Source organism: Hippocampus zosterae, chromosome 1 (assembly GCF_025434085.1).
Source record: "Hippocampus zosterae strain Florida chromosome 1, ASM2543408v3, whole genome shotgun sequence".
Lineage (NCBI taxonomy): Eukaryota > Metazoa > Chordata > Actinopteri > Syngnathiformes > Syngnathidae > Hippocampus > Hippocampus zosterae.
Genome location: NC_067451.1, coordinates 21,339,131 through 21,365,303, shown reverse-complemented (window position 1 = coordinate 21,365,303; position 26,173 = coordinate 21,339,131). Strand labels below are relative to the sequence as shown.

The window sequence follows — 26,173 nt, the reverse complement described above, 5'->3', positions numbered from 1 at the left end:
ATGGAAGATGCATCTGACAGCTAACATCAGCTTGTATTTTGATTTCAAATTTCTTTATTTCCAACACGTGAAGACTTGTAGAAGCCCATAATGTAATAATGGCCCACAATGGAAAAAAATTGTCCCTTAAAAAAAAAGTGATGCATCAATAATGTAACAACTGACCAGTTGCATAATAAAAGTCCTCAACCTCCAACATAACGTTTGGCCAGTAACGAAAGAACTTTGTGTACTACATTTTTGTTTGGCTACTATGATACTTGCCAGGTAGAGGAAAAAAATCATTTCAAATGTAATAACTCGGCATGTAATGGTAACTGTAGTATCGCGATATAACCATGTTAAAATTGCAATGATATTGTCGTCATCATATCATTATATTAAAAGATGCATACCTGTTAGATATTGTGCTTTTTTTCAATATGAGCTTTAAACATCATAAGTTTTTAGACACTATTTTTGAGTTTTTCTTTATATTGCCAATTTTCACACAATATCGTGGTCCTTATGGTATTGTGAGTTTCATATTGTGATAGTATCATATTGTGACGTTTTGGATTGTTACGTCCCAAGTAAGAACTGAGGCCATAGTGTAATTACGCAAAGCAATGTTAAAATGTCTTTACGTTGACGTAAGTATATGTTCAAACATTGAGTGTGGCAAATTCTAGTGTTATTTGTACAAGTGTCCTTATCACTAAGGGACTTTTTCCTCGGAGGGGAAAAAAAAAGTTGGCTGGGGTAGGATTAGGACACGATCTTTGTCGGTCTTGCGTTGTATTTTAATATATTTTTGTCAAACGATCTATCATTGTCTACATTTGGGATCCGCTTTGATTCCGGACTTTTGGACCACGTGTCAACTTCAGTTAACATAAACAATTGCTGTGCTACATTCAACTATACAGTAAGAGTCTGGATGAATCAAAACAGTCTGTACAGTCATAAAATTATACTCAGCGATTTTATGTCATCTAATTAATTCAGAATTTAAAACTTTGTACAAAAGGTCACAGTGTCTCATGTCAGCCCTAAGGCATTGGATGACTTAACTTTGTTTGACAGTGCTTTTGCATCTTTACGCCGATTTTCATGAGAGCAGGCTAAAAACATGACAATTTGTTGGGCGGATGGAAAAAAATGGAATTCATATTCATTCAAGAAGACATCTAAAGCATCTTTAAACTGACGCAACACTTCAAACAGGACTTTGAGAATAAAACAACAATTGTTTCTCCAATTGCAGCTGGCAGTTAACAGCTGAAATATTTGTCACTTGGTGTTCTGTTGCAGATCGAGTCAGGCTTTATTAAATGTGAGCATGTCCTTTAGGAGGCAAGAATGGAAACTATTGATTGGAACGTGCCGTCCAATATAAGAGGCTACATTGCTGACATGGCCTGTCAGACACTGGAAGGTGACCTCAAAATAATTGCCACATAGGTGGACGAAGGTCAACAACATATTTTTGGACTCTGTGCACACTCATGTATATTTGTACAGATTTGTTCTTTTTTCCCCCACCCGGCAATCCAGTGTTGGCTCCACTAAGCTACTGTTCCTCAAAGCGTCTAAGACACAAGTTTAAAATTAAATAAACAAGAGCTTAAAAAAACAATACCCAGAGGACAAATCCATGGCTGTTGTTAGAAACACAAGCATCACTTTAAGTCCTTGACTAATTACAACGGTCTTTCTCCTATTTTACCTGGGGGTTGGGGCTGCTACTGAGGGAAACAAGACAAACAGATGATGAGGAGATAAAATTGCCGCCACTATCCGTGTTGTCAATACTCCCCAGGGGTACACTGTTTGGCCTGTAAGAAGCACCGGAGCAAAGGATGATGGAGAGATGAAAACACAGAGACGGGTGCCTCTGGGAGGATGCGGTGACAGAACGGCTTCATCATGCAGAAAATTAATTATTGAAAACACGGGCAAATCATATCATTGTGGATGTAAGTGAACAATGGAGAAGATAAACAGCTTGCTTTAGTTTGAATATCAGCGGAAAAATTTACACCGGAGAACACATCTTGGCAAAAGATGGGTGATTCGGAATACTCGTCACCACTACATTACCAATATACATCACCCAAAAATATAGTGAACGTTTCTGCATGCACACGAGGATGGGAATTTGTTGCTGGCAGCAAAATCATTTTTGGGATGGGCACAAAGGAGCAAACTCAAGTCTTTGAAGGCAGCTTCAAAGTGAAATAGCGTGAAGGATTCATTTCAGGTAGAAATTGTTTATTGTCACGGTTTACGTAAACAGAACAAAACATGTTTCAATCAAATTGCGTATACCAAGCAATACATATCATGTTCAATAATTGGCTTCCTTGGAGGAAAGACAAACAAGGGAAAAAAACCTTCAAAAACGAGCATAATTGTCAATCATGGAGGAACGGTAAGAATAGGTAGGTCATCGTTAAATGCGTGTTAAATGTTAGTTTTTTTATTGCTTTTTTTAAAGATTGTCAATAATGACCATTTTAAGTGCACTAAATACCATTATTTTATTCTTTTGCAACATGATGTTATTGACAACCCCTCTGCTCCACGGGTATGATCAACACATTTTGATTTTTAGTTGATTGTAAATTCCCAAACGCTCCCTGGGAACTCCATCCGCACTCACACTGACACCTAGGGACAATTCCGAATGTCCCATTCAGCTGTCATGCATGTTTTTGGAATGCGTGAGGAAACCGGAGTACCCGTAGAAAACCTATGCGGGCACGGGGAGAACATGCAAACTCCACACAGGAAGGCCGGAACCGGAATTGAACCCTGCATCTCTGCACTGTGAGGCTGACTGCTAGCCAGTCGTCCACCGTGCCACCCACAAATATTTCAACAAGATAAAAATTAAATATCCACTCAATCACAACATAGAGTAAGATTGATGGTGCTTTTTAAAAATGTTTTATTAAGGAATGAGTCTAGCGCTAGAGAGCAATACATTCTCTCTCTCTCCCCTTTATACATACAGGACATGTTGACAGACAGTCCTTGAGAAGTCGGAACAAAAAGAAGAGAGGCGGCATGGAAATAATTTGTGCTGCAGGGATACAAGTGCAGTTGGTGCCAGAGTTGACTGACTGATGATGGCGGACTGGCTGACAGATATTCTCTGGTTATGACTGTCCACAATCAAACATGGAACATGAAACATATTCCCAAATCTCCACTTTGGCCAGAGTTGCTAACCAAAAATTAAAAAAAATCTCAGAGGACCTGTGGATGACAGAGCTCTGATTTGTAGGCCTACTGGAAGCCTCCCTAGTGAGGTGTTCCGAGCATGTCACGCCAGCAAATGGCCCCGGGGTCGACCCCAGACATGCTGGAGAGACCAAGTTTCTCTGCTTGCCTGGGAAAGCATTGACATCCCTCGGGAAGAATTGAAAGAAGTGGATGTGAAAGCAAAGGGACTCATCTTTGTGGCCAGCACAAGTCTAGCGTGGCAAGTTGTCTAACTCAGCATGGAGGTGTATTAGACCAGGGGTTGCCAACCGCCGGGCCGCGGACCAGTACCGGTCATTTGGTGCCGGGCTGCACAGAAAGAATAAATAACTTACTGAACATTCTTTCTGTTTTATTCATTTCGGAATCTGAAAGATGTGTTATTTTGAAAAATTACCGGATTCTCTGTTCTATCAGTCTACAGTATGTCAGTCTTGACACAGGTGAATGCGCGCTTCCCAGTCACGTGATAGGTTACCACATAAAAAACAAACGTCTTTGAAAAGTTTATTGGGGAAGGGGAAAATGCCCATCCAGGAGACAGAGGAGGAGCCTATGACTTACAATAAAGAGAAGGCTACATTTAATAGACAGACAGTATCAGGAGTCCTATTTCAAATACGGGTTAATCTCAACAGGAGATTCACACGCACCAAGCCTACTCATAAGCACATACATAATAAGCAGCGATGGTGAGAGCGTACTTAAAAAAGGGTGGCCTATGCTGTTGTGTGTGTGTGTGTGTGAACACAGCCGACTTGATTCGCCACCAATAAAAATATCTCCTCTCATTGTCTTAAAATGTGGCACGCAATAGGAGCACAGCTGATCCTTGACATGGTGTAAAAAGAAAATGATTTTCTGGTGTCCGACGGCAGGTGCTTAAAGTACATTTATAAGGAGCTGCAAGCAAACCTCCACGGATTGATGATGTAAAGTTGACTAGCGTGATAACAGGTGTGCGAAGTGGGCACTTGGAGACCACCGAATCGTTTATGTCCTTCTTTTTTTTTTAATTTCTAAATAAAATGATACAAGAGATTCATTTCTATCTCTGTTGCTATTATCTACCAAGTTTTCATTGTTCACAAAGAACAGTTGTAGATAATTTGATGAAACAAGACTGTGGTCCACAATATGTATTCAACTCATAAACAGGCACAAGACTAAAACAAAGTCATGTTTTGTTGCAATACACAATAGAAAATAAATAAAGACTATTTCAGCAAAAAAATCATCAACTTTCCATTATTTCTTCATCTGTAAGTGACTTATAGTATCCATGTATGCACTCAAAGCATTTCCATAATTTCTGACACGAGCATACCAGCATCATTATATATGTGCTGATTAATATGCAGAAGAAAAAAGTAATTATACAGCCACAGGCAGCGCAATTCTGCAGATGAGCTTTTTGTGAATTTGTCTTTTCTATGAGCTGTTGATCCTAAGATTGTGCTATGTTGACATGCCTCTTATCTCAGTGAATTATATCAAAACACGTAATTGCTTTTTTTTTTTAATTACCCATTCAGCATGATACATGTGTACAATCTGCATTTTTGATTTGTTTCTTTCTCTTCCATTTGCCATTTCCATTTCCAGCTGTGAGAGGCTGCAGCACCCCCTCAACCCTCGTGAGGGTAGGCGGACGAGAAAATGGATCGATGGACGATTAAAAAAACTATTATATTAAATACATACCCTGCTGCAACAGTATAAGTACTGTATGTACTCATATATATATATATATATATATATATATATATTAGAGCTGTCAGTTTAGCGCGTTTTTATTGGCATTAATTTGCCAATTAACTCGCGAGATTAACGCGGCACACGTCACAAGGGGATGTTACTTGTTTGGAACTATTTTGTGTGGACGGTTACAGTGTTCTGCGTCCGTATAAATACAGCGGGTGGAGCTTCTCTGTGTTTGTCTGACAGTGGTAGCGACCGAGCGAAAATAAAACGTCTCCAGTGTTGTCATTCGAAATGAGGTCTACACAAAAACTGTAGAGAGACTTCCGCACAAGAAGGACCAACACAATCAACATAGCCTGACTGTGTTAGGGGGAGTGACCCCCCCTCCCTCTTTCAGAATGGTTTGCCCCAGCAGCACGGGAGAAGTGCGTGCGCTTTTTTGTACGGCGGGCAGTTTTGAATACAGCGGCACAGATAATGAATACTGGTGTCCGGTGTCTCGTTATTCTTCAACAAACATACAGAAACAGACTGCTGTGTTCACAGTAAACTTGAGAAAAACGAAGTATGTAATCATGGTTTAAATCTACTATAGGCTGAGTACTAGTTTACCTTAGATGTGCACTTTATAATGTTATATTGCTCTGTTTTGATTTTATAAAAAAAGCTGTTAAAGCAGCTGTTGTGTGACAAAATATTGTTTTCACTGTTGTTGATGGATAGTAATATTGTGTGAGAGATTATGTGTGAATAACTGCTCCAAGTGAAAAATGTTCATGTAAAATTGAAAATCAAAATTGTTATTTCAGTAAATATTTGCATTTGGCACATAGAAAACATATTCATGATTCCATGTTGATGAGAGCATTAAAATGGGTGAAAAATAGGACAAAAAATGTAAAAGGAAATTCAGAAACGATAAAAAATGTGTGAGTAATCACGATTAATTTTTTAGTCCATTTGAGTTAATTATGACAGTTCTATTTTTAATTAGATTAAATATTTTAATCGTTTGACAACTCGCTCTCGCTCTCTCTCTCTCTCTCTCTGTCTCTCTCTCTCTCTCTCTCTATATATATATATATAAAATTTTATATATTTTATATATAATATATTATATATATATTATATATAATATTCTATATAATATATAATATAATTTTATATATATAAATTTAGTCACGTTTGACCACGAAACAACTAGTAGCTCAGTGTTCCAACATCCACAAACAGCAACTGTTGTCACAATTTGAGATTGATGAGGTACAACGCAGGTTCCATGGTGAAGGGCCCCAGGCTGCCAGATCAGAGGAGGAGGTCATACCAGAGATTGGGAGGCAAGCCCCAATGAATGCAGATGATGAGATTGGGAGGCCAGCCCCAATGAATGAAATGCTGAGCGAGGTAGCAACTGACCTGAAAGCTAAGATCATGGCGAGAATGAAAGCTGGGCAACCTAGAAACCGATTACAACGGCTATGTGAAGTACCACCTGAAAGTCTAATGGAAAGTGTGAATGCAGCACTGAGGGCGATCCCTACCGTAACGATCACGGAAACCAATGAGCTGATATACGCTTCAGCATCAGTGATCCTAGTGGTGCTTGGCTATAAGAGCAACCATGGAAGCCATGAGATACGTTACTCACCATGGAAAAGACGGTTGGAGGCTAAGATCAAGGCGGCTCGGAAAGATGTTGATGAGTCAATTGACGGAGGCCCAGAGAAGTGTGATGAAAAGGCCGATACCCGAGAGGTACATCCAGATGACCATACCTGAAGCACTCGAAACTGCCAAACAAAGGCTTCAAGCCCTGTCCAGCCGCCTAAAGCGGTACACAAAAGAGAATGAAGCCAGACGAATAAACAGGCTGTTCGCAACACAACCTGCGAAAGTGTACGCTCAGTGGCAGGGTCCTAACAACAGAGCTGACCCACCAAGACTGGAAACTGAAAGATACTGGAAAGGCATATGGAGAGAAGGAGGTTGCACATAACAGCAGTGCACAATGGCTGGTGACCCTGAGAGAAGAGCACAGCAACCTCCCTGAACAGAACTCAGTTACCATAACAGTGGCAGACATACAGGAAAGAGTCTCAGATATGAAGAACTGGACAGCACCAGGCCCGGGCATGGTCCACACATACTGGCTAAAGAAACTCACAGCACTCCATGAGCGCCTAGCAGCACAAATGAACCAGTTGCTGAGGGATGGGACTCACCCAGGATGGCTAACCGAAGGGCGAACGATCCTGATCATGAAAGATCCCTCAAAGGGTGTAGTCCCATCCAACTATCGGCCAATAACCTGTCTCTCCAAAACATGGAAGCTCAGGTCAGGCATCGTTGCGGCTAAGATAAGTGGACACATGGAGCAATACATCAGTGAAGCACAGAAAGGTATTGGTTGAGATACCAGAGGAGCCAAACATCAGCTCCTGGTTGACAGAACAGTCGCACAAGACTGCAGGTCCCGACATACCAACCTGTGCACAGCCTGGATTGATTACAAGAAAGCCTATGACTCGATGCCACATACATGGATCACTGAATGCTTGGAGTTGTATAAGACAAGACAAGACAAGACAAGACAAGACAAGACAAGACAAGACAAGACAAGACAAGACAAGACAAGACAAGACAAGACAAGACAAGACAAGACAAGACAAGATAAGATAAGATAAGATAAGATATCCTTTATTCGTCCTACACTGGGGAAATTTACAGCCTCCAGCAGCAAGAATGTATGTAGAAAGAAGAAAGAAGAAAGAGAAAAAAACAACAAGCATCTTTCAATTAAATGCAATATGAACACAAAATGGATAAATCGCAGTACTATTTACAATTTTCCTTCACATCATTTAATTATTATTATTATTATGATTGTTATTTTTTATTCATCAGCCTGACAGCAGTCGGTAGGAACGAGCGTCGGTATCTCTCCTTCTTGCAGCGCGGGTGTAACAGTCTCTGGCTGAAGGAGCTACCAGGTGCTGTCAGGGCGGGCTGGAGGGGGTGGGAGGGACTGGCCATCATAGCTTTTAGCTTAGTTAGCATCCTTCTGTTGCCCACCTCCTCCAGAACAGAACCTTAAGAGCCTTCGTTGCGAACTCGATGAGAATGTGGAAAACCACACTTAAAGCCAATGGCAAGCCACTTACCCAAGTGTCCATCAAATGTGGCATATACCTAGGGGGTGCACTTGCCCCACTGCTGTTCTGCATAGGACTAAGTAATCGCCAAGACAGGCTATGGATACCGCTTCAGAAATGGAGCCATGATCAGCCACCTCCTCTATATGGATGACATAAAGCTGTATGCTAAGAGCGAAAGGGACATAGACTCCCTGATCCACACAACCAGGATCTACAGCAGCAACATCGGGATGTCATTCGGGCTTGAGAAATGTAGTCGGATGGTGACTAAGAGAGAAAAGGTGGTCCACACTGAAAGGGTCTCACTCCCTGAAGGAACAATAGCAGACATTGAGGACAGCTACAAGTACCTCGGTATACCACAAGCCAATGGCAACCTCGAACTGGCAACAAGGAAAGCGGCTACGGCCAAATACCTCCAGCGAGTGAGGCAAGTCCTAAGAAGCGAGCTCAATGGCAAGACCCGGGCAATAAACAGCTATGCCCTGCCAGTGATCAAATACCCTGCAGGAATAATAAGGTGGCCAAAGGAAAAGATTCAGACCACGGACGTTAAGAAGCAAAAGCTCCTAACCATGCATGGAGGGTTCCATCCCAAATCCAGCACCCTGAGACTGTACGCAAGCCGAAAGGAAGGAGGCCGGGGACTAGTGAGTGTGAGACCACTGTCCAGGATGAAACATCCAAGCTCCATGAATACATCAAGGAAAAGGCTGCAACGGATGACATACTCAGAGAATGTGTCAGACAATGGGGAACAGAGGATGAGGTGTTGGAAGAGGGACCATCATGGGAGGACAAGCCCCTACACGGGATGTACCACCGGATCATCACTTAAGTGGCTGATCTCAAGAAATCCTATCAGTGTCTAGAGAGGGCTGGCCTCAAGGACAGCACAGAGGCACTCATCCTGGCTGCTCAGGAGCAGGCCCTGAGCACCAGAGCCATTGAGGCCCAGATATCACACCAGACAAGACCGAAGGTGTAGGTTGTGAAAAGAGGCACCTGAGACAATCCAACGCATAACTGCAGGGTGTAAGATGCTGGCAGGGAAAGCCTACATGGAACCCCATAATAACAAGGTGTCTGGTATAGTCTACCGAAACATCTGTGCGGAGTATGGACTGGAAACCCCAAGGTCAAAATGGGAAACACCTCCGAAGGTGGTAGAGAATGACAGAGCAAAGATCATGTGGGACTTTCAGATCCAGACTGACAAGATGGTAATGGCGAACCAACCAGATATCATGATCATAGATAAAGGGCAGAGGAAAGCTGTTGGAGTGGATGTAGCGGTCTCAAGTGATGGAACCATCAGAAAGAAGGAACACGAGAAACTCGAGAAAGACCAAGGAGAGAGTCTGGAAGGTAAAGGTGACAGTTGTCCCTGTGGTGGTCGGAGCACTCGGGGCACTGACCCCGAAACCAGATGAGTTGCTGCAACAGATCCCTGGAACAACATCGGACATCTCAGTCCAGTCATGTGCAGTGCTGGGAACAGCAAGGATACTGCGCAGAACCCTCAAGCTTCCTGGCCTCTGGTAGAGGACCCGAGCTGAATGAGGGACGGACACCACCCGAGGGGTGAGTCAAGGATTTTTTTTAAATTATATATATAGGTGGAGTGTTCTTTCTTTAGATATTTTGCAAGACTGTGCACTGTTAAAAATGGGTGTAACAGGGCATTTATGCCTTTGTGCACCATTGTGGGATGGAACGTTTTCCCAGACAGTCCTTGTGACATCCCTCATTGGCATCAGAATCAGGGAGGTAAAGAGTGCAATGGCGAGTGTGCCGTGCTTCCACATTGCAGAAAGAGAAATTAGACTACTTGGACTTTGTGCATGACATTGTCGCGTAAACTGTAAGATCTCCCCTTTCGGATGATATATGTGTGTCATGTGAAATTGCACAACACCTTGCACCTTTAGAGATGAAGACAGTCCGCGACATTGAGGTTGTCCAATTCTGCAAAATCACAAACATCAGAACTGATAGGTGGTCCACTGGGGAGATTTACCTGAGGCGTCTACCGCCTTTGCACCTTGAAATTCTATGAGACACGTAATGTTTTCAGACTGTAATGATGTTAGTGCTACAGCTAAAACTGGAAATAGATCCATGTTCCTGAAGGGCATGACTTTGATAATTTTCTGAGCATTAGCCACGCTTCTAACTGCAGGAGATGACAAACTGCGTGCTTGGTTATCTTCCCACTGCATACTGACACATCTGAACACTACCTGAGACAGAGGACAAAAAGCAGTTGCACCAAATACGATTATGCCCCCAGTTTTATGGGGACGGAAATAATGACGCAAAACAGTTGAAGCGCATTGTAAATAGAGTCTTAAATCCTACTGCGGAACATCATTTGCTTTCAATCAAAGTTTTTCTGCCAAATTAATTGATGTATTAAACAGTGGTTCATTGTGTTTATTGGTAATAATTCAGGGATCATATAGCACATATAACATATGTGTACAAATACTTGAGTGTTAACAGGATGTCCATAAAATGTACGGAAAAATCATCTGATGTTAATTTCTCAAACTCACCATCATGCACCATCTTTTTGCCAGAACCAACGTGGCTTTTGGTCCCTGGGCGTCCATATCTTCCAGGCTTAGTATCTCGCTCTTAAAAAAAAAAAAAAGTTAAAAAAAGTCACATTTGACACAAGGGTCTCTAGTTTACAGCCTAAAAGTATCACAAAAGGAATTCAGATTGTCTTCACTTTTTATGTAAGTACGTTCTGCTGAGAATAAATGATCAATGCCACTGTTTGACGGATGAAATGTTGTTAAGAAACCCAGAGCCAATGTAAGGTAGTACAATATACAGATGGAGACTGTTATGGCAGGATGAAACTGTGATATTTTTTATTGCTCTTCCAAGTCATGCTCAAGATCTAACTTCAGTACTTAATACCAGTAACGGTTGATTTGCTTATCAAAAGCTGATAATTAAAATCTCACTGCATTTGTTACCTTAAATGGTATGTTGCATATTCATTCATTCATCTTCCGAGCCGCTTGATCCTCACTAGGGTTGCGGGGGGTGCTGGAGCCTATCCCAGCTGTCCCCGGGCAGTAGGCGGGGGACACCCTGAATCGGTTGCCAGCCAATCGCAGGGCACACAGAGACGAACAACCATCCACGCTCACACTCACACCTAGGGACAATTTAGAGTGTTCAATCAGCCTGCCATGCATATTTTTGGAATGTGGGAGGAAACCGGAGCACCCGGAGAAAACCCACGCGAGCCCGGGGAGAACATGCAAACTCCACACAGGGAGGCCGGAGCTGGAATCGAACCCGGTACCTCTGCACTGTGAAGCCGACGTGCTAACCACTGGACTACCGGGCCGCCCATGTTGCATATTTTATGGTCATACACAAGTTTGTGAAATCATCCATCCATCCATTTTCATCCTCACTAGGGTTGTGGGCTTGCTTTAGCCCATCACAGCTGTCTTTGGGTTATAGGCGGATGTGCTATGGACTGAAATATAAATATGCGCACCTGAAAAAATAGAATCAGAATTATTTATATTTTGATTTAAATCGCCAAACTCGTATGCATTGAAAAACTGAATCTGAATTGTACAATCTGAATTTGAATTCAGCGACTGGTTAGCACGTCCGCCTCACAGTGCAGAGGTGCAGGGTTTGATTCCGTCTGGATGGGAACGTAAAGCTAGTTTTTGTCAATTAATTTAAAACACAGTCCAAAATAAAATGATGTCCGCATAAATAAAACCAGATGGTAAATGCCTTTCAAAAACACACATGTTCCAAGGTAAAATGACATCCAAAAAAGTGAAATAAAAATTTAAAGAGCAGCAAAAGCTTCTGTACGGGATCTTTTCTGATACAGCTCATATGAAATCAAATAAAATTGATGCTACATTTATGATCAATTACAGTTAGTTATAAGCATCGCTGAGGCTGTTTTATTTGTCGTTTCCTTATGTGGATCATCATGAAGATATCAACTACAGTAAGTATTGCGTTTTTGGTCACTGACCTGAACAAAAACATTTCTAATTCCTACACATAACATCCAGATGGTTTCAGATGGTCATACATATGGCCAAATGTCTGCTCCTACAACGCAAATTAAACATCATCTGCACCAGAAGATGTTTGCAAGTACAACAGAACATTTAGGCAATAATTGCTGATGACAGAACAAATTTCCGAAAGGGGAAAAAAAAACGTGGAGCATGGAAGACTAAGCACCCAAGTACAGAGAAGCAGGAGAAACAAGGCAAAACTGTTGGATGTTGTCAAATAATTTATTTTCAAAAAACAAGACATTTCGAATCGTCCATCTAGCCATCCATTATTTGAACCGCTTATCCTCATGAGGGTTCTAGGTGTGCTGAAGTCTGTCCCAGCTGTCTCCGGGTAACAGGTGGGGTAAACCAACCCATCTCATGAAACACATACACAAGCAACCTTTCAAACTCACAAATCTCACCTGGGGAAAATTAACAGTGTTCAATTAAACAACCATGCATGTTTTTGGAATGTGGGAGGAAACCTCAGTGAACCCAGAGAAAACCCATGCAACCATGGGGAGCCCCTGACCTCCGCAATGTGAGGCGGACATGCTAACCAGTCAACCATGGTGCCGCCCTGCTTGGAATCAAAACTACAAAACTATCATAAGTCTCAAAAACAAAATACAAAAAAGCTAAACTGGAACAAACTCACGACTATGCGTGCGGCAAAACCATGTGTCAAGCGCATCAGTGAAGCCTCAGCCGGTGCTCGTTGCAAACAGAATTGTTGTTACCCTGAAATATTTTCAAAATATATCTTCAGTCACTGTCAATCTTTACATTTTATGAAACTACGGTGTGCCAAGTAAGATGCCTACATCAGTAAATATGGTCGCGCTGTACAGCCCCAAAAAAGGGTGCGACGAAGTCAGTGCTGCTGTGACCAACTGAAAAAGTTGGTTGCAGCAGTACTGCAAAATGCAAATGTTAGTGAAGAGCCGAAAGTCAATAAAAAAAAAAATACAAATGCCCCGATTACAAACCCTGTCCATTGTGAATACCTTTGTGGTGACAAAGCCAGGTATTAATAGTGTAGGTACTCACTTTTTATCACTTCAGCAATCAAGCAATTATGTTGTTACAAACGCATGAGCGCTTCAAATCCCATGATAAGTAGCGGCCCAACTCACAGATGTTGGTGCCAGACATCAGAGGCAAAGCATGTGCATTGAAAATGGGTTGCAAGTTCGTCATTTCACAGCCGGTTATCATGAAGCTTTCTTTTATGTGACCACCAAAGTGTGTGGATCAATACAAAAAATGCATTCGAAAAGATGTTTTGTTTGTTTTTGTGACAATAATGAACGTGGAAAGTGGCAACATTTTGCCAGTACAAGCTTTTATGTCGCCGTAGGCACAGGCGTGTCATATCTACTCATTTTACAAATCTACGGTTCCCAGAATGCATTGTGTGGTGCAACACATTTAATTCAGCCATCCATTCTCAAAACCGCTTATACTGTGTAGAGGGCCATGGGGGGTGTGGGAGCCTATTCCAGCTGACTTCGGACTACACCTTGAACTGGTCACCAGTCATTCGCAGGGCACATAAAGAGACACACAACTATTCACAGCCACCAGCCTTGAATGAGGTACGAGCCTCATTCAAGGCTTGTGACATTGTTTTCTTAAGCTAGAAAGTGCTTAAGAAAAAAAAAACGGAATCACCAAGAGGGACCGCGCTGACCCAGTATTCAATACAGTTTGCCTAACTGAACGGACAACGAGGATCACGTAGTCAAGACACGGGTGGCTAAGGGATCTGATTGGTGGACATAAGATACCAGGCTGATGAACCCTAACGAGCAAGATAGGACAGAAAACAAACAAAAGACATCTGTAAAAAAAGAAATCCAATCCTCACAACAAAAGAGATCATGACACGAATGGGCTGACTTTTTTGGTCATTTGGATGCTTGCAGCTATTTTTTCCCCCGTGTTCTTGCCGCCATTTGTGTCAGCTTTGCACGAATAGAACAGGCAGTTTAGACCTTCAAAGGAAAGTTCAAGTTCTGCAAAAATGTTACTGTTTGAAGTTGCAAAGCAGAAGTAAAATGAATTTGTCATCGGTTGTGATATGGGAAATGCCTGCCTGATCATTTATTGAATGACTGAATTTGAGTTTGATGAGATAAAAGTGATCAATGACGACGTGAATTTGAGATTGAATAGTTGCCTGCCTCTACATACTCTATACCCTGTGACTGAGTGCTGACCAGTCTCGGGTTAAGTCCACCTTCTTCCGAAATCATCTGGGAAGGATTCCAGTTCCTCGTTATCCTGGTTAGGACAAGAAGTATAGACAATGATGAATGGATGAGTAATAGCAAATGATTTTGTGATACTTTGTCTGTCAACAAGCCATTGTTTTCATTATACTCTCTTTTTCTAGGTCTTGTATTCATTTATCTCTTGAGTTCTCATGACTACAGCGAAACTCTCGGGTCTTTTTTGTTAGCTTTGTTGTCCCCCCCCACACACATACACGGTTAACTTCTTAATCTTTGCCACTGTCACTGCCACATGCGAGTATTCAGCCTGAAGGGCTCAAGCAGCAGGCATTGACGGTCTGTTTTCTCCAGCTTATTTAGCCTAATTTACAATGATCACTGGGGTCTCTTGGGTGAGGGGCACAGTGGCCTGAGACCAAACACTTCAATACACAGTCATGAGTGAGTTAATCTCCCATGCACGCACATAAACACACGCGTGCACACACACAAACACACAGTTGATAATTCAAAGCTTCACTTTGCCTTGAATTTCACATAATCAGCACATAATCATTCGATCTCAATTTCTTTTGGCAGCTGAGTGCTAGTCACACATTTTATTAATACTTTGCGAAGATTGTTTTTGGGTTTCCTTTTATCTGAATGTACAATATCCATTCTGTAACGTTGCCCCCCCCCCACCCCCCGCCCCACCCACTCTGCATTCCAGCAAAATACAATTTCCAAGAATCATTAAGTTCTCTGTATGTGTAACTGATAGTTTTGTGTACGTGCAACCTAACTGCACTCTTGCACAGTTGCCCTTCTGAAAGAGCAAGATAAGAGGGTCTTAGATACGGAGTTGTTTTTTATGATGTGGCCAACAAGCCATTAAAATCAGAGTGGTAAATGATGCTTAAAGAATTGCCTGTAGAGCAAGCTATAAAGCCTGTGCGCATGACACCAAAATTGTTCTTATTTCAGCTCACACTCTGCTCTGTACAGCCACAGTCAGTGCCCATTGTTTGTTATCCTATCTGTGTCTTCTCTTATCAGTTTCACTCTTACTAATTCTTTTAGCTCTGTGCTCAGTGGATCAAGGATGGATATGCCACAATGCATTGTATTAAAAAGCAGACGGCGAGTTAGAAAGGGTCGTCTGCAGGGAGAGGGACTGATTAGAAATGGGAGTGGACAGATATGTATATTCAGAGAGACACTAGGTTAATGAATCAGTGAAATAGCTGATGAAAACAAGAATGGCGGGAAAGGAAAACGGCACGTCCAATCAGGACGACTGGCAATTTGGAAGCTGCAATGCTTTGTTTTTGCATTCATTTGCGCCAACTGGAGGGGTAACATAAAGGGCTTACTTATGAGGTGCCAAAATCATTACTGTGGGATCCCAATGACTCATTCATGTAACCTACAGTACTGAATCAAGTGTGGTGACCAAAGAGTGGTAAACACCTGAAAACTGACCTTGGGTGAACTTTATTGTGTCTTTAAACGAGGCCCTCTTTTGTGTGTCTCCTCTGTGTCCTCAAGCAGTCTCTCAGTGCCAGTTTTAGTCTCCTCTGCCTTCCTGCACTGGCTGTGATAATGGCTTCCTGCTATTTGCAATCCTCCCTTTGACTCCCATCCCTGGATAATGCGTTGCAATCACAAACTCACAAATCTGTTGGGCAAGCTGATATAAAAGAAACCAGAACGCAGCAGCCTAGAATACTGATTTGGGTATTTGTCTTGTTCACAGTGCAACGGTTATATCTCCTGCCAAGGATTCTTCCTAACCTCTTGACCATGCATCTGCTTTGAAGGCCTTTTCGGGGCGAATCTGCAAAGATTGCCAATGTGCATGGAGCAGAAAATAAAGGAGAAAATGGCAGATAAATATCAATGTAGTTCCTAAAGATAAAGCCAAATGCTAGAGTGAGTATGAGTAATTAGGTATGAGTTCATCAGAAATAGAGTGTAGAACAAGCCTTGATAAGTAATTTTTCCAGGCACACGGGTTCACAAAGAGGGGCTAACATGTCTTATCCATTTGCTATGATGACAGCAGCCAACAACAGATTTCTATTTTGGCGAGTGAGCGACAGACATTGTTTGACAGCGCGCGTTCTGCCGCGTTTGAATGGTAAAAAGAATGGATATCGTACAACAGATTGCAGCAGTTGGTCACAGGTGGCGCGAGCATAGGCAGAACCACCGTGTGTTCCTGAAAGCATCTGGTCACCTGGAGAACAATATGTGTACAGCATAACACGATGGATTTGTGTTTTCATGTTTAATGCAGCGCAAAGTATAAGTTGACCGATTGCTATTGTAGTTGTCCAAAAATTCACAGTATCATTGTAAAATACATGGGGGGGGGGGGGGGGCTAAATCGAGGATGACCTACAGCATGATTTTCATTCTCAGTCGCATTATTATTCATAACAATCTTTGCTATTGATGAAAGGTTATATTTAAACAAGATTGCTATATTCAATGTGGTTTGGATATGTAATGCCTTGACCTGCTGTATTGACCAATGTTTGGAGTAAATCAGCTGCGGCGTGCTAAAAACAATGTCCTCACTGACCGAAACAAATGCACATCATAATTTAATATTTGATTTTGGGCAATATGGCCTGCTGTGAGCGCCCCCCCCCCTCTCCCCAACACACACACACACACATCTTCTTGCAGCGAGGTAGACGTCTGTATCGTAGCATAACATTTACAAAGACCGAACAGGTTAACAATCTAGTACCACCAAATAGGTCAGTGAGCTGTTTCTACGGGAACAGAAATATTTTGTTAATGTTGGCTATGATGGTTACGAAGGCATGCCCAAACGTCGAAGGGTTGAGAGATTTTATGTGTCGTACATCAACTTTCAAAACAGAAAGAAGTTTCAAGCCAGAGCATGACAATAGGCTCAATAATAATAACACAAATACACAAATCCATTTCCCTTTCTACTTTTACTGGAAAGCAGAACTATTTCTCGAGAGTTGGTGAACAGTCAAAACAAAATACAAGTAAAGTCAGTCTCCCAGTTCAACGGGTAAACAATGACTATTTACTGTATCTATCCATACTTTGTGTCTTATTTATTCATCTGTTATGGTAGAAAATATGATATTTGCGATGCTTTATATGTGGATTCATCAAATGACCTGTGCATAGACTATAAAAAGTTATCACACACTATAGTTTGAAGAGTAGTTTGTGTGGGACATTCAAAAATCACAGATATCCAATGGAAAAAATGTATTAAATGAAAGCAACATAGAGAAAGACTTATTGCGCCAGCATCTCCTCCCTGAGTCCCCACCTTATCGTGGGTTTGTGTATTGCATTGATCATAGCTGATGTAACCAGACAAAGTACGACACAGACCTCATGATGATTAAAACGAATGGACAAGGTTTTAAACCTTGCCTGATCGCAGGTCACCAGGGTCGCTCTCTAAAGCCAGGCTTGGAAATTGTTCAATGGTGAGCGCCTTCAATCGTCCTTGCTCGTAGGTTGTTCGCACAGTCTTTTTTCCCTTTTTTTTTAAAAAATGAACTAAATAATCGTCTCGTCTTCAACGGGCCATAACAATGAAAGAATTGTGAATGAACCGAGGTTTCAGTCTTGTCTCGTTTTGTTTTTGTCCGGTTGAAAAATGTCCGTCTAGTTTTGATCTACTTTCTGTTAATGAATTTAACACAAAGTATATCACATTGGCATTGGATTAATGGTATTCGGGCTTTTTGAAGAGGCTGTTTTGTTGTGATCCCATGTACTGCATCTAAAGACAATTAGAAAGAAAGTTAAGAACAATTAAAAACATTTCATTGACTGAAGGGGGACATAACTGCTTACAATTCAGTACCACCAACAAGTCAAATGATTTTATTCATTTCATTTTACCCAGAGATGCATCAATCACCAACTAATTCATCAAGGGACTGGATTTTCCTCCATCAACCTTGTAGCAACTGATTAGTCTCCAAGGGCGACAAGTGATTCATTAGTCAAACTTAGATCAGCAGGCGGTGAATGATACCAGTATCCTTTCAGGTGTATTGACCTGCTGCCAAGTGTTCTGGTCACACTTGGCATTTTAATTTGAATTATATAATTTGACCACACACGCTCATACATACTCAAACACAACTGAGTGCAGAGTGATAAACTGAACCTCGAGCGGTGAAAGTGGATGCCTTTCTAAAGACAGCATCGCTGCCATCCAGGGCACAGAAAAACAGCCTTAATATTCAATTTGCTATAAAGCAAAGCAAATCTTGGTTTCTTTATTCTGTCGATACCCAATTTTCTGCCATAACTTTGCAGCAAGCATGGTAATGTAAAATTTTAGCGTTAGTTCTTAGATACAGCCAGATGCAAAGGTGTCTTGTGGTATATTGTGAGATGCTATGAATTTGTCATATTCATTTTTTGAACACATTTTTTTTAAATGGCATTTTGAAGTTCCTCAAAAACTTTCAGGGGAATTGACAGATGAGTGATAGGTGTCGAACAGTATAGAATTCAATCATTGGCATATACAGAACATTATAAAATACAGGGGCGGCCCGGTAGTCCAGTGGTTAGCACGTCGGCTTCACAGTGCAGAGGTGCCGGGTTCGATTCCAGCTCCGGCCTCCCTGTGTGGAGTTTGCATGTTCTCCCCGGGCCTGCGTGGGTTTTCTCCGGGTGCTCCGGTTTCCTCCCACATTCCAAAAACATGCGTGGCAGGCTGATTGAACACTCTAAATTGTCCCTAGGTGTGAGTGTGAGCGTGGATGGTTGTTCGTCTATGTGTGCCCTGCGATTGGCTGGCAACCAGTTCAGGGTGTCCCCCGCCTACTGCCCGAAGACAGCTGGGATAGGCTCCAGCACCCCCCGCGACCCTAGTGAGGATCAAGCGGTACGGAAGATGAATGAATGAATGAATATAAAATACAGTGAAATTCCTCTGCCAAGCAGCTAAAACAAGAAGAGTTCTGACGGTGGACGAGAGGGTACAAGTGATTAAAATGAAAGACGGAGGAAGCAAAATAAAAGACATTATCCAAGAAATTAAGGTAAGTGAAAGTGAATGCTGATCGTAAATTTCGCAATTTCTTTCCCTTTTTTCCTCTTTGTGCACAACTGTACATTGGCTATATAGTACAGTACTGTACAGTATGAAGTGTCTTTGGGATTAGGATTGTTTGATTCAAAAAAATCATTGATTTAAATCAGATAAAAATTAACAAATCAATACTTTTATTTTCTGTCAATGATTTTTTTCACAACTGGATAGAAAATTCAAATGTTGCTTTACAACACAACCAAAAAATGTAACTGATTTTTGGGTGGTTTAATTTCTTAGTTTGTCTATCACTAAATTTATTAATTACATATTCATAAGGCATTGCAGACATATTCATTACACCACTATTATACTTCAGGTGCATTTTATAGGTGTGAAATCAAATTATAGACATTGAAACTTCCTAGCATAAATGACTTTTTTAAACTAACAGACAAAGTGGAGTGATTAATATAAAACATTTTTATGTTTATGTTAAACATCAAATAAGTGTATGCTCATATTTATCCACTACATGCAGTATTGGAATAAAAATAAAGAGTACACAGATACGTTGTGTGTGTGTATGCGTGTGTGTGTGTTTACATCTGAAATAAAATTTGCTACAGTGAAAAACCCCCTGTTGTGAAGTTTTTTTGCTGCAAACATGAATTCGTTGTAGAGGAGTTTCACTGTATATTGTCACTGTTCAGCAGAATCCGTCAAATTGACGACTTTTCAGGAAAGTGCCAACGTCATTCAAGTTGTATTATACCTCGGATTGCTATCATCTACCACTTCACACTCACAGCAACACAACAACACCCAAGAGAAATCTGTGAAATTGCTCATTTAATATGCAACAAATAAATAAATAAATTATCACTAATTTATTTTGGTGGCATTGATGAAAACAGTATTGACATGGAGCCGGAGGCAGCATTTCATTCTAAAGTCTTCTGTCAGGCTGAGCCACCACCATGCAATAAGACGCCACAAAAGCAAAGGGCTGTCCCATGTTATCTTCCCATCGCCCGACAGCATGTGGTGGATCTCAACCACCCTTGAAGCCCTGCCACCAAGGAGCTTTTTAACTGCCTCAGAAAAGCATGTTGGGATAAGTGAGTCGTATTTTCCCCACCGACTCACACTGTCCTGAGTCGAGGTCGACAGTAGGTATGGGAAAATACCCGGTTTTGACAATTTACTGTGGTTCTGAAAAGTCAAGGTTATAATACCCGCTAATACTGTGTGTCACCAGTAATGAGCTTGTGTTGTCATTATTTGATTCCAAGCAGCTCACGCAATGATGGGCTGCATGCAGAGGTGAGTAAATGAGCTACCCCTCTGAAGTTAATTGACTCCAATTAACTTTTTTTCTCCTCTGAAAGTAGTTGAGGGTGGACAAAGGGAGCATGTGGGAGGAGGGAGGTTAGACGAAAGAGAGACAGAAGGGGTTTTCACACGGCACACATTTGCTCCGGTGCTGCACCGATGTATTTTGTTGCAATATATTTTACACCGGAGCAAATTTTGTGGAGCGGTCACACGTAGAAAGCCGCTGAGCATGTTATCATTTCACCCCCCCGCAAATGAGCATTTTCTCCGGAGCAAATTTTTAAACCACCTCCCTGAGGTATGTTAAATTTACTCCGGAGTGAGCTGTTTTCAGGGGCTACACCGGTATAACTTCACACCTGTGACCGCTCTACTGGGATAGTGATAGGTTGATTATGCTCGCAATGAAGAACGCTTATGCCTGCAATGATAAATTGATTATGCTTGCAAAGAAGAACGCTTATGCCTGCAATTATTAATTGAAGAACGCTTATGCTTTTAATAAAGATATAATGCTTCTTAATCATTATATATATTAATCACAGTGGAACAGTGGACAAGCTCTACACCCTTAGCACGGTCCTTGAGGGTATGTGGGAATTCACACAACCAGTCTACGTGTGTTTTGTGGACTTGGAGAAGGCGTTTGACCGTGTCCCTCGGGGAGTTCTGTGGGGCGTGCTTCGTGGATATGGGTTACCGAACCCCCTGATACGGGCTGTTCGGTGACTATACCACCGATGTCAGAGTTTGGTTCGCATTGCCGGCAGTAAGTCGGAATCGTTTCCAGTGAGGGTAGGACTCCGCCAAGGCTGCCCTTTGTTGCCGATTCTGTTCATAACCTTTATGGACAGAATTTCTAGGCGCAGCCGAAGCGTTGATGGGGTCCGTTTTGGTGGCCTCAGTATTGCATCCCTTCTTTTTGCAGATGATGTGGTGCTGTTGGCTCCTTCAAACATGGCTCTCCAACTCTCATTGGAGCGTTTCGCAGCCGAGTGTGAAGCGGTTGGGATGAAAGTCAGCACCTCCAAATCTGAAACCATGGTCCTCAGTCGGAAAAGGGTGGAGTGCCCCCTCCCGGTCGGGGGGGAGATTTTGCCCCAAGTGGAGGAGTTAAAGTATTTTGGGGTCTTGTTCACGAGTGAGGGCAGGAAGGAGCGAGAGATCGACAGGCGGATCGGTGCAGCGTCTGCTGTGATGCGGACGTTGTATCGGTCTGTGAAGAAGGAGCTGAGTCAAAGGGCGAAGCTCTCAATTTACCGGTCGATCTACGTTCCAACCCTCATCTATGGTCACGATCTATGGGTCGTGACCGAAAGAACAAGATCCCGGATACAAGCGGCTGAATTGAGTTTTCTACGCAGGGTGTCCGGGCTCTCCCTTAGAGATAAGGTGAGAAGCTCCGTCATCTGGGAGGGGCTCAGATTCGAGCCGCTTCTCCTCCACATCGAGAGGAGCCAGATGAGGTGGCTCGGGCATCTGATTCGGATGCCTCCTGAACGCCTCCCTGGTGAGGTGTTCCGGGCATGTCCCACCGGGAGGAGACCCCAAGGAAGACCCAGGACATGCTGGAGAGACTATGTCACCCAGCTGGCCTGGGAATGCCTCGGGATCCCCCGGGGAGAGCTGGAAGAAGTAGCTAGGGAGAGGGAAGTCTGGTCTTCCCTGCTAAAGCTATTGCCCCCGCGACCCGGTCCCGGATAAGCGGTAGAAGATGGATGGATGGATGGATGGATGGATGGATGGATGGATGGATATATTAATCACAATGTACTCACATTTATAATCCTTTTTATCCATTATATACTCACATTTATACTCAAGAATGCTTAGTGCACTGTGTGGAAGTTTAGGGACCCAACCACCGTTCCGAGGACGTGGTTGGGAAGAGATAAGACTAAACAGTGAGCAAGGTTGGACAGTGAATGGAGCCATCAACAGCAGCTGCAATGTCATGTTTTTGGAACAATTGCACACATGTACGTACTTTGTACTCACAACAACACACATAGTCAAACAAGTTCAGTGTGTGTTCAACACCCTTTAGGTTGGACACACCTATGTCGTAGATTTCCCAATAAATGAGGAGGTGAAGGAGGAGATCGTTAGGGTGACGTGCCGAGAACTGAAACCGAACGCTTCTCCTCGTTCCCTCCATCCTTGTGTTTTATTCCAGAGTGTCAAATTGGACAAAAGTGACAGGTAGCACCGGAGCAAATGTTGCCGTGTGAACACCCCATGTGCCTTTGCACTGTCCTTTACACACAAAAAAAAGTGTACATGTAGGTGTCAGTAGTCCTGTTCTCAAAATAGCTCATCATGGATGGGACACTGTGATGAAAATAGATTTTCTTGAATTTACTAAAAAAAAATTCTGTGATTGTACAAAATAAAAACATCTGGATCTGTATACATTTTTTTCTCTTAAAATAATGTATCTGGGTCGAGATTATATTTTGTTTAACCATGTGATTAAATTAAACGGCGTAATATCAACACACCATTTTTTTAGTGTGACTTGCGAAGAATTAAAACATAAGAATGTTGATATGTGTTTGTTTTTAATTTATTAATTTAATCATGACAGGACACATTTCTTATTGTACCAAATGCTTAACAAAAAAGGACATTCAACGCTGTAATTTTGAAACTATGATACCATGATATTTTTGCTCACAGCTATAATACCTATCATCACAATGTAATATCGGCCCATGCCTACCACATCTCCACAGTGTTATTGGAATCCCCCCCCCCCCCCCCCGCCCACACACACACACACACTCCTGACCTGTTGAATTTACTCAAAGTCGTTTTGCATGACCTCACCAAATTCCTCCCGTGCCCGAATTGTTACGCTCGCAACAACCAAAGCTGCGTTGTGCTTGGCCAGCCAGTACCGGACTTCCGCAGGCCAGATCGCCCAAGTGATCCACGAAATGCAGACGCAAATCCGATGTCACGACCGCAAAGGCAGTCATCCAACGGCAGCCTAGAGTGTCCTGGTGCAAAGTATACGTGCGTGGACACCTTTATGATTGAACATGTTCATTATGGACAATCCGTGACGAAAACAGAAGTCCAACAAAGAGAGCATCACTAATTTTCTGATTTCAGGGTCGTGGTGGTGGTGGTGGGCATTCCTCCCAATCAGACCCTTCCAGGTCTCACTGCTCACATGGGCAATGACCCATGTGAGCATTGAAGTCGGGAGCTGCCCCCTCCAACCTAAAGGCAGAAGGTGGCTTCCCTCTCGTCAGAGAATCCCAAAGTACAGGCGCTAAGCTAGGTGGCAATAAGTAGGCCCACACCTGCGTCTATCACAGAGGGCAATTACAGAGTGGAAGACAGTCCAACATGTCTCAAGAAGACTGGTACCAGAGCCCAAGGTGTGTGAGAAGGCAAATCCGAATAAATCTCATTGGAACGTCTCTGCCTCGCACACCAGCTCGGGCTCCTTCCTCGAAACAGAGGTAACATTCGACATCCTCAGAGTCAGCTACAGTAGCCATTTGCTGCCACCCTGCTCTCAATGCATCCAAGCGTTTTGGCCCCCTCAGAGATGATGAGCCCATGACAAGGTAGACCCATTGTCTTTTCCGACTGTGCTCGGCAAGGCCCCATGTTGTGCCAGCCTGGCCACCATATGGGCGCCTTTGAGCCCCTCCTCCATGCCTGGCTCCAGACAGAGACCCCGTTGACCCACATCTAGGTAAAGGTAAAATGAATCCATTATTTGTATTCATCATAAGGGGTCTCCTGGACATTCTTATTCTGGTCACTCACATTTTAGGTGACTCTGCCAGGGGCATGAAGCCCCAGACAACGTAGCTTCTGGGATCAGTACAACACACAAATCCCTCCACCACGATAAGGTGAGTACTCATGGAGGGCAACCTAATTTTTCATCTGACAAAATATTGGCATTTGAAGAGATGTGTGTAAATTTTATACTCACTGTAGATTGTGAAAAATATTCTGTAGTAATTTCAGCTTCTCGAAATCCAAATATAGCAAATGCCTTGATTTACTGACTTATTTCCACACTATTTACCAATATTTTTGACAGGTTTGGATCTGTTGAGCACAAGGAAGTCAATATTTTTCAAATTGTGTCTTGTATCAAATACTCTTTTGCTTTCAGCGGCTGTGAGTTGGCAGGGGAAACTGTCCCCGGCTGGGTGAAAATTAACTTCATGAGAAGCGATGCAGGCCCAGAAGTGTACCAATTGTTCCCAAATTGTCAGATTGATTTCCTTTATTCTTTTGCCGCTAATAGTTTTCCTGTCCGTTATTCTCCAGAGGACTGTTTGCATGAGAGTAACTGCATGGTGGAATTGTGAGTGTGCCAGTAACAGAACACTCATACTAGCTCTGCAGCAAGGGAGGCATTGTAGTGCTGCAGGAGAATGGAAAAATCCAACAAGATTGAGGAGCATTTCTTTTGGCACATAATTTTGCTTTATCCTCCCAACAAAAACCTACTTTATATTTCTAATCCAATAAAATTAAATTGTAGTTGTCACATGGACAAAACATCACAAGCCACTAAGAAATACTTGTAAAACTGTTTTGTTGCAGACCAAACAACATCCACGTTTTTGATGGTTCACTAGATGTCGGCTCCTCACAGGTACTAAAATACTCAATGGTGAAAGTTTTAAAAGAGATGTTGTCATTTTGCATAGATGCATCTAAAAATGTACATACACTAGATATTTTATTCATCGTACCTTTTTGAAGGCATAGTAACAATTTAACATTCAAAAAAATAATAAATAAAGGCGGTTGCAGTGTTAAAATTATTCGCAAGATTTCTATGTAGACTAACTTCATTATTCCCGCACCCCTGAGTCGCTGACAAAACCCATGTCCGTTATATCTCCTTCATAACGTAAGTAGCAAACTAAAAATAAGAAACCTTACACATTTTATTGGAGGCAATGTTATGTAAATGCTCATCATTTGTTATTCAGAGTTGCCAAGAAGAGGAGACCATGGTTGTTTACAGGATGGATACTCTGCCATAGTTTCAGCAAAGCTCCTGAGACCTTGGGCTCAGGAGCTTTGCACGAAATGGCATAGATAATGATTGACACACTGTCAGTCACGCCTTCTGTCACCGATTGGTTGTTTTTCCTTCGGCTATGTGTTTTTTTGGGGGGGCAAATCAAGTTCGAGGCACGGGATGGGGCTGGAGTATATCATTTGTAATTTTAAAATGTATGTCTTTTTTTACATCGCAAACTCCCACTTTTAAACTCTTAAATATCATTTGTACACCATCTTTCAAAAGCGCCCAAAAATTATTTGAAATAAAATAAATAAATAAACAACTATAATGCTATAATCATATAGCAGGGGTTGTGATTCTCATAAAAACAATGT

At 42.2% G+C, this 26,173-nt stretch overlaps 2 protein-coding genes across 5 annotated transcripts in view; one reads left to right on the top strand and one right to left on the bottom strand.

Annotated features, from left to right (window-relative positions):
* The window catches only part of LOC127610875 (uncharacterized), a 112,033-nt gene extending 89,390 nt beyond the window's left edge, over positions 1–22,643 (top strand). Inside the window, exon 3 of one of the 2 annotated variants that reach the window (XM_052081368.1) lies at positions 22,252–22,643. In XM_052081368.1, coding sequence (XP_051937328.1) covers positions 22,252–22,489 — 238 coding nt within the window. In that variant the 3' untranslated portion in view covers positions 22,490–22,643. The remainder of the gene's footprint in view (positions 1–22,251) is intronic. The other variant, XM_052081367.1, reaches the window with a different exon arrangement.
* The window catches only part of spock1 (SPARC (osteonectin), cwcv and kazal like domains proteoglycan 1), a 109,982-nt gene that overhangs the window by 30,697 nt on the left and 53,112 nt on the right, over positions 1–26,173 (bottom strand). For 2 of the 3 annotated variants that reach the window (XM_052080953.1, XM_052080962.1), the window contains exon 4: positions 10,667–10,747. The exons of the other annotated variant lie outside the window; for it this stretch is intronic. In XM_052080953.1, coding sequence (XP_051936913.1) covers positions 10,667–10,747 — 81 coding nt within the window. The remainder of the gene's footprint in view (positions 1–10,666; positions 10,748–26,173) is intronic. 3 annotated transcript variants of the gene reach the window in all.